Raw genomic sequence first — 13023 nt, forward strand, 5'->3', positions numbered from 1 at the left:
CCTGGAGGACAGTGATCCTTATATAGACCTCATAGTTTTGATAAGTGCAGAAAAATGGTGCTTTAGGGGCACCTAGGTGGCCGGTTAGTTAAGCATCCAACTTTGGCTCAGGTCGTGATCTTCCAGTTCATGAGTTCTAGTCCTGCATCGGGCTCACTGCTGTCAGCACAGAGCCCACTTTGGATCCTCTGTCCCCCTCCCTCTCTCTGCCCCTCCTTTGCTTGGGCTCTCTCTCTCTCTCAAAAACAAATAAACATTAAAAAAAAAAAAAAAAAAAAAAAGGAAATAAAATGGTGCTTTATATCTGGCAATTCCAGTACCAGAAAATGAAGTATTCTGTAGGTAGGAATTTTCCATCCTGGAAGAATCCGAATGACATATTATTGCTAATTAGGTTATGAAGTTGGAAGAGTTTTAGCACTACAGAAAATTGTGGAGGTGGTGTCCGACCTACCAAGACTTGTGAGAAGACCATTTTTTATTGTGCTTTGCTAACTAAATGTGGTCTTATTCAGTATTATACTTTTCTAAGAACCGCAGTTTTCTGCCAGTGTAAGAGATTTCTAGCATACCTAGAATGTCAATGAGGTGTTCTGGCCCACACATCAATAACTTAGCTTTCATTTCAGATGTGAATGTCCTGAGTAGTTCCTAAATCATAGCTGCCTGATTTATGGATTAGCTCCTTGATGAGCCTGAATCCTTTGGAAGCATCAGAATCCATTCTTTAACTGTTTGAAAAGGACAGTCATTAGCCAGGAGCAAAAGAGCAGTTCACCTCTGCAAGGATCATAGATACCATGATATCAAGACCCAGGGTAGGTAGATGCAGACTCCTAAACTAACTACTACAGCCTTAGAATGCCATGCTTGCCGAAACATAGTTCATTTCTGTCGTCTGGATTCCTAATAAAAATATTTTTCTGGCCTTTTAAAAGTAGTCCAGAAAGTGAACATGGGGGCTCCTATCAGTTAATTTGGAATTTGCCTTAAGGTGGTGTTGTGTTTTTTTCCCTCCAAATTAGGTCCTTGGCCTTGAGTGATTGAAGAGTAATGGAAAGTTGTTTCCATGAGATCTTACTATATCCATCTGTATTTCATATTTCCTTGTAGTTGGATTTGATCACGGATCTTTTGGGCACACCATCACTGGAAGCAATGAGGACGGCTTGTGAAGGCGCTAAGGCACACATACTCAGGGGTCCTCATAAACAGGTAACATGATAGGGTGGGGATCTGTATTTGGTAACCATCTGGGCAGGATTTCTCTTCCGACAGAATAATGAGTTCAGACTGTTGAAACAAGAACATTACTTACGGGTTTTATTTATTTTTTATGTCATGGTCATAAATAAGAAAATGTTAAATATTTGTCAAACTAAATAAAATACCATAATCCCCAATGCTTTAGGAGAAAATAAATACTGTGTAGCACCTAAATGACCCCTGGCTTTTTGTCTCCTGGTTTTTGATGTGTCTGGGAAAATTACTGGGGGTGGAGCTTTCACTCCAGTGCCATACCTCGTACACGTACATCAAGATGTCTTTTCTAAATACTGAGCCAAAATACTCGGTACCTCTTACTCCAGCTACGAGGATGAAGCTATTTCTACTGTACTCTTTCCACTAACACAGAATCAGATGTAAATGTTTTTAGAAAAGAAGTATGGAGAGAGATTGCCAGATTTGTACTGATCAATATTACTTATAACCAGACAAGTCACTGTTGAGGAAGACGAGACGGCTTTTATCTCCACCTGTTGGTTTAGCAGCATTTTTTAGAAGCACTCTTCCTAATCCACTTTGGACAGAACAGCTTAATGATGTGAAGAGTGAGCAAGGAAAATACTTTTCTCGGGAGCAGCAAACTAAACAGAAAAGAGGAGGCTTGAACAAGAAGATTCAGCAACTAATTTTCCTGGGCTCTGCCTTGGTTTCTTTTAAATTGGGCATTTAGATGATCTGATGGATCATCAGGACTGATTGATCTGAATGACCAAATGGCAGACTGACTTCGACGCTCCTCTCAGATTACCAAACAGACATTTAAGCAAGGCCTTGCCTTCCCCTGGCAGTTTCTCTCTGTAATTCCAGTGTGAATCCACAGCTTCCATTCTCACAGGCATAAAGGGCAATGGGTAAAGTGTGTTCTCTTCTAAAACCAGCCCGAACTAGAAAAATAGAGATGTAGATGCTGGGATTTTAAATAGCCCCCTGCCGGTTACATCCCTCTATTGCATTTAGTTTATAAACTATGAAATAATTTCGGGTCCTAATTCTCTTAGAAAAGCACACAGTAAGTCTTAACCTAGAGAAAGGTTCTGTATTAATATAAGGAACCCAAAAGATCTATTATGTTCTATTTATTGGCCGTCATCAGGAATATTAAAGAAATTTATCAATACCTCATGGTGAATATGCCCTTGGAACTAGCAAAATAATTTTCCTCTTTTACTGACCTCTTTAGGTCTTTCCAGACTAAAAGTAGCCAGCAATGAAATGTGATTAAGATCACATACCCTGGTGCCACTCTTCCAACTCTAGAGGAATTTTAACTATTGCTAGTGGTTGCCAGCTAATTAATCCTTTGTCAGAGCTGCTAAACAGCAGCTGAGAGAGCAAGGCTTCCTAAGGAGTTTCCTGCCTGCCTTCTAGAACAGCTGGAAAATGTAACATACTGCACCAAAAGCAACTGCTGTCCTTTGAGCATTCCTGGCAAGTGAGTCCTTTTCCTACTAGAAATTTTAAAAATCTGTTAGTTATACAGGGCGCCTGGGTAGCTCAGTCAGTTAAGCATCTGATCCTTGGTTTCAGCTCAGGTCATGATCTCACAGTTCGTGAGATCAAGCCACTCTGCTGATGCCACGATGCCTACTTGGGATTCGCTCTCTCTGCCTCCCCTCCACCCCCACCTCAAATAAATAAACTTTAAAAAATAAAAATAAAAATCTGTTAGTTGTAAAAACCTAGAAATTTCAATTAAATACAAAAATAATAAATATATTATTGTCTAAAATGAAGGAGGGGAGAAAGAAAAATTTAAAGTTCTATATTTATTTAACCAGTTAAATAGGTTAAGATGTTAAGCAGAATTTTTTTCCTATACATTTTTGCATGAATTGGCCTCTTAACAGTAATGCCTCCTAGAGTTTATTATTTTGTTTATCATTAAGATTAGTGATGCTCTTAAGAGAACTCCACAGTAAAAGTTAGGGGTAGCCCTGGCTAGTCTTGCTGTTAGAATATTTTGGTTTTGAAGAGACTAGTGGGGTGGAAACAAACTAGGAGACCATTTTTGCCCAGAGGCTAGATACACTTTATACAAAACTTTAAAGTTTTATCTTTAGATACTATTATAACCAGTGCCAGAAATGGTCTCCTGAATCAGGTGTTCATGGGCATTGAACACTAATCCAGGTAGATTTGTATATCATATATAATTGAATGTAAATAAACTTAGCATATTACTTCATTCCATTTTTCCCCCAGTATGGAAATTCAGGTTTTTATCCACATTTGCTAGTAGATCTTTATACCACCATTACCCTCAAGAGAAGTTAGCAAACCCTTGAAGCTCTTCACTTAAGCCATCAGTCAGACTCTGCCCTTTCCCTTCCCACTCTCCACCCCTTCTCTTATGCCCATGATGCGTATCCTTCATGCCTCTTGGCCTGTTAGCAACTGCTTAAAGCTATCTCCATTCACATTACAGCCACTTAGACCTGAGATTGGAAGACACATACACACCCACACACAAGTATATTGGTATGTAGCCATTTGGATTTTTTTCTTAACTTTAAAAAATTAATTGGGTTCCAAATCCAGTATATACACTATAGCTTGTGTGGTTCTGTACATCAAGACTGTTCTGCAAAGGACGTAGTTCTTAGCTCAGCGTTCCACACCAGATACATACTCTGTTGTATTTCTTTGGTTTTTAGTGATTAAGAGTGCAGGCTGTGGTGTCAGTCTCAGGCTCACCACAGGGCACAACATGATGATGGTGTCCCAGGAGTCCTACGCTACAGTTTTCAGACAGAATGAATTGTGAATCCTGCCTCTACCGGTAACTCACTTTGTGACCTTAGGCAGACTACTTAACTGCTGTGTGCCTCAATTCATTCATCTATAAAATCAGAATAAAAATGATTCCTACCTCATTACATTATTATAATGATAAAGAGATAGATAATACATGCAAGGAGAGCATAGAATAGTGTCTGGTATTCTGAACACTTAATAAATATTAACAATTAAAATTCTCACCATAAAATGGTAGGTATAGCTTGTGATTTTTTTTCTTAAGTTTTTTTTTTTTTTTTTTTTTTTTTTTTTTAATGTTTATTTTTGAGAGAGAGAGCGTGAGCGGGGGAGGGACACAGAGAGAGGGAGACCCAGAATGTGAAGCAGGCTGCAGGCCTGTGCTATCAGCACAGAATCCGATGTGGGGCTCCAGCTCCCGAGCTACGACATCATGACCTGAGCCGAAGTCGGCCATGACACCGACTGAGCCACCCAAGCACCCCAGCTTGTGGTTGTTTTTTTTTTTAAGTAACATATTATGATCAAGTGGAGTTTGTCCCAGGAGTGCAAAGATGGTTCACCTACAGAAAATCTATTAATATATTTTTTGACATTTTAAGTGAGAAAAATCATGATTATCTCAATTGATGGTGAAAAGGGATTAGATAAGGTTCAGTGCTTTTTATGTATTACCATGATAACAGTTTTTTTTTTTACAAAAACCTATAGATAATTTCAGAAGAATTTCTTTTTTTTTTTTTTTTTTTTTTTTTAATTTTTTTTTGTTTATTTATTTTTAAGACAGAGAGAGACAGAGCATGAACGGGGGAGGGGCAGAGAGAGAGGGAGACACAGAATCGGAAGCAGGCTCCAGGCTCTGAGCCGTCAGCACAGAGCCCGACGCGGGGCTCGAACTCACGGACCGTGAGATCATGACCTGAGCCGAAGTCGGACGCTTAACCGACTGAGCCACCCAGGCGCCCCGAAGAATTTCTTTTTTAAGTGTATGTATGATCGAGGCAGAATGAGCTATATTCTCATTCTGATGAAAGTGCATGCACGCAGTAAAAACCTCTAACTTTTAGACAGGACTCATAATTCTCAGTGAAGCTGCTTAGGCTCTTGGAGGTCTTCACAGGGCAAAAGCTATACCTCACTGTACTTATTCTGATCACTTGATGTAGAAGTTAGATGAACCACATTTAAACTCGGGTGGGATGCTAACATTTCGATACAAGTTTTTGAGTTTGAATTACAAAAAGAAAAACCTAGCTTTTTTTCAGGTAATTCCCATTTAAGGAGCTACTCAAAGTTAGATGGAGCTAACCATTCTTTACTAACAATAATCATTGCTAACAATACTTACATATAATTTTATACACACACGCACACACACGTCATTGCCTGAACCACTTCTTGTACATTAGCTCATTAAATCCTCACGGCACTGTAATGTACATATTCATTGTTCCTTTTTATAAATAGGAGACGGAGGGTTACAGAGGTCGAACAATGTGCTTAAGGTCATAAGCCAGGTGTCAAAAGTAGGTTTCTCTAATTCTAAAACCTGTTCTTAGCCAGTATACACTGCCTGGCACATATACCTTCACAGCAGACTTTTTAAATTTTGTTTATGCAAATGATATATGAGTACATGTAAAATACAAATTTTACGGAGAATTCGTCATCCCTAGCTACCCCTACACTATCCCAGTTACCCCTGGATTAATTTGAGGACATCTTCCCAGACATATTTTTCTATGCTTTTATTTACACATATTTGTACAAACAGCAATATTTACTGTTGTTTGTTGGGACTTTTTTAAAAATATAACCATTCCTATACAAAAGGAGAATCAGATTGGCTGTTTTCTTAGAGTCACAGATTACTGTCTCAAATTAATTTACTTGTGTGGTTGATTAACATACCTATTTCCATACAGCGTATCAATCACTCTTTTCAGTGAAACTCAGTTACAACTGGCTTAAGGGGAAAAGGAAACTTACTGACTCCTGCAACATTTTATATGAAGTTGTTGAGCTACAACTGACTTGAGGCCTTGCTGATTCAAGTAGTCAAGTGATGTTCCAAGCCAGGAATCTGACCCTTCTCTGTTTTGTTTTCCCCTGTGTGTTTATAAAAATGGAACCAGCAGTCCAGGTGTATATTCTACTAACATATCAATCCTTCAGGAAAGAGCTTTCCCGGTTAGATCTAGAAAAAAATATTTGGAAGGTCACTGATTCACTTATGAATATGTTTGATTATAAGCAATAGAAAATCTTGCTTACAGTGGTTTAAAGAAATAGGGGTTCATTTTTTTCCCCATATCAAGAGCTCCAAAGGTAAGCAGTCTGGAGCTGGTCTGGCAGCTCGCTTATGTCATCAAGGACCTAGTTTTTTTCTTTCTTGCTGCTCTTCCGTCTTTAGAACATCAATTTCACACCCTCTTGCTTATCTTGGTCACAAAATGGCTGTAGCTTGTCCAGAAATCCTATTCACATTGAAAACAAGAAAATGGAGGAAAGAGGGAACGCTAGTAGTATGTGTCCCCTTTATCAGGAAAGGAAATCTTCCCAGAAGCCTGCCTAGTGAATTTCTGCTTACATGTCATTGTCTGGAACTATGTAATATGTAACTTCCCAGATGCCAGACAAGCTAAAAAAAAAAAAAAAAAAAAAAAAAAAAAAAAAAAAAAAAAAAAAAAAAAAAATTGAGTATTTTCTATCTCCTCTAATAAAGGTAGGTAAAGGAGAAGAGGACTGGGGGGGTATGGTTGGATTAACCAGTCTGTTGCCTGTCCCATCCCTATTTTAGAACATGTATCTATCCCAGAGCCTGTCGTGGCGTTCAGGCGAATATATCATTTGAATGACCAGACCTGTGTCAGGTGCCCATCCTTCGAGTTGAGAGATTGAAGTCAAGCTCAGCCATCTGATTCACGAGTGAAAAGGGAGTGGTTCCCCAAAGGTCAAGGAATGCTGTTTTGTCTGCTGGGCAGACAAAAACACTGTTCAGTATTTTTTAGTTATTGTTTTCTCCTCTCCAACTCAAAATCTTGGATGAATGCAGTCTTAGCTGCCATGGCCCAAGTATTTTTTAAAGTTGATACTTAAGGCACTGACCTACTGGTAGGATTGAAAAGTCTGTTATCAGTCTTTAGTCCTTCTGTTCATCTCTTACAAGGTTTAGAATTTCCTTTTTCCTCAGATTGTTCCCAACTAATTGTGTCAGTAATACATGTAACATTTTCACAAAACTGAAAATAGGCCTGTCTGCTGACAGGTACCCATATCTTACATTTAATAGATCATGTTAGAAGTTCATTCAATTCAAACTTCTTTTTCAAGTCGGGATTTCTTTTCTATACGCCCAGAGTGCTTACTGTATAGTGCACTGCCCGTTGTACACACTTAATTAACGTTGCTGACTGATGGTCACAGCTTCTTTGCTGCCAGCTAAAAACTTGCAGGACAGGACTCACACAGCTGAGCCAGCCTAGCCAACTCTATTGTGGGGATCAGCACTCTGCACTTGGCTTATGATGACTGCGACATACATCATTTAGGGCCCCTTACCCAGGTCCAGAAGCTCATTCTTGCTTCATTTCAGTGACAATTAATCATAGTCATTAATAGAGCACTCTTTACAACCCTTCTTGTCCCCGCGATTCAGCACTGGCACCCACTCACTCCTACATTGCTAAGTGGCTTATAAACTTGCAGAACAAACAGAAAATGGACTGGTATGTTTTAAAGGGGAAAGAGTAATGTGTGTGAATGTTGGGGGAATTAGCAAAACCTTTTTCCCAAATGAAATATTTAGGGCATATTTCTAAGCATTCTGTTTTTTCTTTTATTCAGATAGGTTCTGTTGCATTTGAGGAGAAATATAAACTTCTTGTCTAGTTCTGTTACCCTTGGCCCAGCTGGTTTCAACCACAATGGCCGGTGAATTAGAGGGGAAGAAAATGGAGTTAGACATTCAGTATGTCTAGTATTGTATCTTTCCTGCGGAGCCAGTGCTAGGAACTAAATTATCAGTGGTTGTCTTTGTGGAGAGGTGTTGGCATAAGTGAACTGACTTCTTTATCTCTGTACCCCTTCTTAACATGCATTTGAACACAGAAAAGGAGGAGACATATTAATATGACTGTTCCAGGCTGAAGTGAAATTTAGCTTTATTTTTAGTGTATTTGTTGGGTGTAATTCTGTAAAGAAAAACTAGATGGGGGCAGGTGTAAATTTTCAGGTCGCCTTCACATCCACTCATTTGATTTTCACAAGCTCCTCATCTTGTATCCAGTTGTTCTCAAGTCTTAACAAATTTTGCCTTGTAATTTGTTCTCCCTTCAGTGGCCTCTAGAACTGTTTGTTCATATGTTTTTCTTGCCCGTCTGAGACCTGATGCTTATCTCTGTTGCCCCAGCCCTTAGCCCAGGGCCTGGCATTTGGTGGATGGTAGATGATTAGCAATGCTTTGGGTTGGTAGGCTGGTCTGTGCTGGTCCAGTTTAATAGATGAGAAAGCCAAGGTTCTAGTGACTTACCTGACTCCTAGTGAAGGCAGAATTAGAACCCACCTGTTCTACTACTCATTCCCGTATTTCATTCCCTAAGCTGGAACACACCTCCAGCTCAAAAATAGGATGAGGGCTGGATTCTCTAGGAGGGCTGCCTGGCTGGCTCCGGCAGTGGGGCATGCAGCTCTTGATCTCGGGGTTGTAGGTTCGAACCCCACTCTGCGTGTAGAGATTACTTAGAAACAAAATCTTTTTTTTTTTTAATTTTTTTTTTTTAACGTTTATTTATTTTTGAGACAGAGAGAGACAGAGCATGAATGCAGGAGGGTCAGAGAGAGAGGGAGACACAGAATCCGAAACAGGCTCCAGGCTCCGAGCTGTCAGCACAGAGCCCGACGCGGGGCTCGAACCCACGGACCGCGAGATCATGACCTGAGCCGAAGTCGGACGCTCAACCGACTGAGCCACCCAGGCGCCCCTACTTAAAAACAAAATCTTAAAAATTAAAAAAAAAAAAAAAAAAAAGTGGCAAGGAGAGAATTTCTTATGGTGAGATATTTTGGTCAGTGAGAATTGGCTGGAATTCAGCTACCAACCTGCATAAGCCACTGAAAAATACCAGCTATTTGCAGTCAAAGAATCAGAATCTTTCAAAAATATCAAATTATTTACTTTTACACAATGAAGAAATTCCTAGGGAAAATATGTAAATTAAGTTGTAAATTAAACACACTCTCCACACTCCACCCCTTGTCTTGACTAATACAACTGATTTCAGGGCTACCACAGATTTACATGTTTTTAACGAGAAATACTTCTCTATCTGCAAACATGTAAATGCAACAAAGAATAATAAGTTGATCTACAAATATTTGAGTGCCGGTGATAAATGGGTTCTACGCACATAATGCTTTTTATCTGTTGTAATCCTACCGGGTTTCATACAACTTTAGAGCTAAAGTCAGCTTCACATCATTTGTCCAACCTCATTCTGCGCTTAAGGATCCTGGGATTCAGACATGTTGATTTATCTAATTAGTTAGTAAATTAGAACCCTCATCTTATCTTCTCTCTGTTAGTCCTTGATCCTGCAGAAAACTTCTGTGAGGTGAATAATTATCTCCTGATGATTCTAAGATGTCTTGCTGCTGTTCTTAATTGGAGTTTCCTACGTGGCTTTGTTGGAAGTAGGCAGACATGTAAGACCTGGTTTACATGCTTCCTTTGCACAGTTTACATGCTTAACTTTGCATGTGTCTAAGGTTTTACCTATTTGTTGTCTCCCACTTCTAGGCATGTTTAGTCTTCCCTACTTTGCAGAGTATTTACAGTAAGGCTGGCAGGAGCACCATATGCACAGAGTTAGCTTTCAGTTTTCGTAGGCTCCTTTGTGTTCTGACCTACAATGGGTAATCATGCAATGTAAAATATGCTACTGGAAGTCAGTGACAGTTGTTGGTTCTGAAGACTGCTTAGTGAGGGGAATACCCGTTCCCTTTGAATGTAGACTTGTGTGCACACATCTCTTGAGCTTGGTACTGACCTCTTAATAAGTTGGCTGTATTCCATATCTACGCATACAGAGACTCACATATTTCAACTCTTTATTTTTTTTTTACAGCCATCTCTTCCTGTACTTTATACCCTGTCTAGCCAGGCTACACATGAAGCTGTTCATCTCCTTTGCAGGATGTTGGTCTTTGATCCAGTAAGTAGTGTTTATATTTATATATTTTTTAATGAATTAAAAATGTTCTAAGAAAAACATCCTGACTGTAAATGGATGAGCAATGTAAAGAATGACTTTTCAAAGAGAAACTTCAATCCCTGGTCTCATGTGTATCATCACGCTCACTCATCACAGAGAAGTTGGATTATTAATACATAAACATCTGGGTGAAGAGAGACAGGGACCTGTTATCATCCTAATTTTCTCCGTATTTGAAAAAGGAGTTTGACATCAAGGTAAATCAGGAGAGAAGAATTTTAACTTGATTTGAAAAACTCTGCCCAGAAGGAACTGCTTACTCTTTTGGTTGTTGAGATGGTGGCTTTATCAAATGCCATTTCCAGACTCGACTCTTCGGAGACAAAGTTCAGGTCTTCATTGTTTTATTTATCCAAAGAATATTTATTATTCATGTCTGTGCCAAAAACTATTGCCAAAGAATACTCAAAAATGAAAGCATTTAGAAAAGAACATCTTACTTGCCAAGAGTACAAGAAAGTCACTGAATACAGTGACACCGAATACAGTATTTAAAAGAGGGAAGAAAACACGAAACTGCCATTTATTAAGTTTACATTGGCCTGTTCATAATGAGAAGACAGCTACTTCTCAGCATAAAGAGTGAATTTTTTGTTCATCTGGTGTTTATTTTTTGGTTTCCATTTGTTTGTTAACTTTGGCATGTGAGGTGCTTCGTGATAAGGGAAGAAAAACAAAGTGATGCTTCTCGTTCCCACACTCCCTCCTTGTGGACAAGTTCTCACCATGTAGGACACTTTGAACCACATAACTTGCTCAGTGAGGTAGTGATTTAGTGTCATTAGTTTGATTTTTTTGTTTTATTTGGCAAGTTTATCTACATAGCTAAACTATGTATGCAACAGGTGATGTTGATTAATCCATAAAGACCTTTTACGTATTTTTTTATGTATCTTTTGTGGTTAACAAAACTAGAACCACATGAACTTCAGGCTTCAGAGGTCATTTCTGTCTGCCTCTGAGGTGTTTTATAAAGGCCCTGAGCTTAAATTTTACTTTCATGTGTCAGAAATAAGTTACTCTCTTTATTCTATTTAGAACAGGAACCAAGAACCATGTAATTCACCAGTACCAGGTTTTACTTACAGTACTTATAGCTGTAAGGTGTCCTCTTTCTCAGAGATCCCATGTTTATTAATGATCCTGACCTGCCAGGAGCTCATAATCTTTACAACCCTAAGGCTAGAATTTTCCAAGCCGTCAAGTGGATACCCAGCATATTTTCCTGGGAAGCCTTTTAGATAGTTCTACATGTGAAATGTAGTCCTTTTTCCTTAACAGTCGGGTTGTCACACCTAATTAAAATAAAACTTTTAGTGTGCTCATAAGTTACACATTAGATTTATCTATAAGAAGGAGGTAAGATTTATCGGGTTAAAAAGAGGATAGATTCTTAATGGACCTGTGTAAATAAGTACATGGTCATTTAAAAAGAAAGAATTCCAGGGGCACCAGCGTGGTTCAGTCAGTTAAGTGTCCAACTCTTGATCTTGGCTCAGGTCATGATCTCAGTTTTAGAGATCAAGCCCTGCATCAGTCTCTGCACTGAGAGCACAGTGATTCATTCTCTCTCTCCCTCCCTCTCTCTCTCTCTCTCTCTCTCTCTCTCTCTCTCTCTCTCTCTCCCTCTCCCTCCTTCCCTCCCTCCCTCCCTACCTCCCTCCCTCCCTCCTTCCCTCTCAAAATAAATAAACTTTAAAAAACAGAATTCCATTAAGTCACTCTGCATAATATTTACCCACTTTTATCATTGCCTGATAGAACAAGGCCAACCAATATATGTTGTTACGTTTTTACAGAATTATTTTTAAATTGGCCTGATGCTTTATTAGTTTATGACAGATATTAAGGATTCTTCTGTTTCCAGTTCTGAGGGTTCAGTTGGAAATAGATACCATTTTTAAAGAGTGTTTTGTTCTGATTTTAGCCTGTTAAGTTGAGGGTTAGCAATACAATAAGAAGAAATGATGCTTTAGGGGCGCCTGGGTGGCTCAGTCGTTTGAGCATCTGACTTCAGCTCAGGTCACGATCCCGTGGTTCGTGGGTTCGAGCCCTGCACCGGACTCTGTGTTGACAGCTTGGAACCTGGAGCCTGCTTCAGATTCTGTGTCTCCCTCTCTCTCTGACCCTCCCCCAGTCGCACTCCTTAAAAAAAAAAAAAAAGAAAAGAAATGAGGTTTTTAAAAAATATCCATTAAAAATAGAACATTAACCATAATTAAATCAGTTTATTTAGTCCAGTTAGTCTGAGATAATTAATTAATTACTTTGTTGATCTTCAGTTAAGCTGTCTTTTGCCACACGTCTGCTCCTGGACTGAAACATTCCTGGAAATCCTGGCTCAGTTACATGGTTTAGTCTAGGTGGTGGCTATCTGTGGTGATGATATCAGCTACGTCCATGAGTTTATATCCTGAATTCAGTAGTCAGGAGTACCTGGTAACAGTCCTTTACTGAGGTTCTTGTGATGTTTCTCATGGAAAACTTAATTCTTCAGCTTGTAGTACAAGCCTTTACGCAAATATAAGGAGAAAGCAGAAACCACTAGTGAGTGAGGTTAAAGGCCTCTGGTTCTTTTATTATTATAGTATCAACAGAATTGGAAAGGATGGGGTGTAATAATCAGTTTATAAAGATGTGATTAACTATTAACTCAAATAGTGAAGGCATTAAACAAACCTCCAGAGACCTTAATTTATCTAAATGCAAT

At 39.1% G+C, this 13023-nt stretch overlaps 1 protein-coding gene across 2 annotated transcripts in view; it reads left to right on the plus strand.

The window, feature by feature from the left end:
- The window catches only part of NLK (nemo like kinase), a 165700-nt gene that overhangs the window by 143371 nt on the left and 9306 nt on the right, over positions 1-13023 (plus strand). For both annotated transcript variants that reach the window (XR_009255221.1, XM_058704680.1), the window contains exons 7-8: positions 1114-1215; positions 10167-10253. Coding sequence is in view for 1 of the 2 variants with exons in the window: in XM_058704680.1 (XP_058560663.1) it covers positions 1114-1215; positions 10167-10253 (189 nt within the window). In the remaining variant the exon portion in view is untranslated. The remainder of the gene's footprint in view (positions 1-1113; positions 1216-10166; positions 10254-13023) is intronic.

The sequence above is a fragment of the Neofelis nebulosa genome, chromosome 16 (assembly GCF_028018385.1).
Source record: "Neofelis nebulosa isolate mNeoNeb1 chromosome 16, mNeoNeb1.pri, whole genome shotgun sequence".
NCBI lineage: Eukaryota > Metazoa > Chordata > Mammalia > Carnivora > Felidae > Neofelis > Neofelis nebulosa.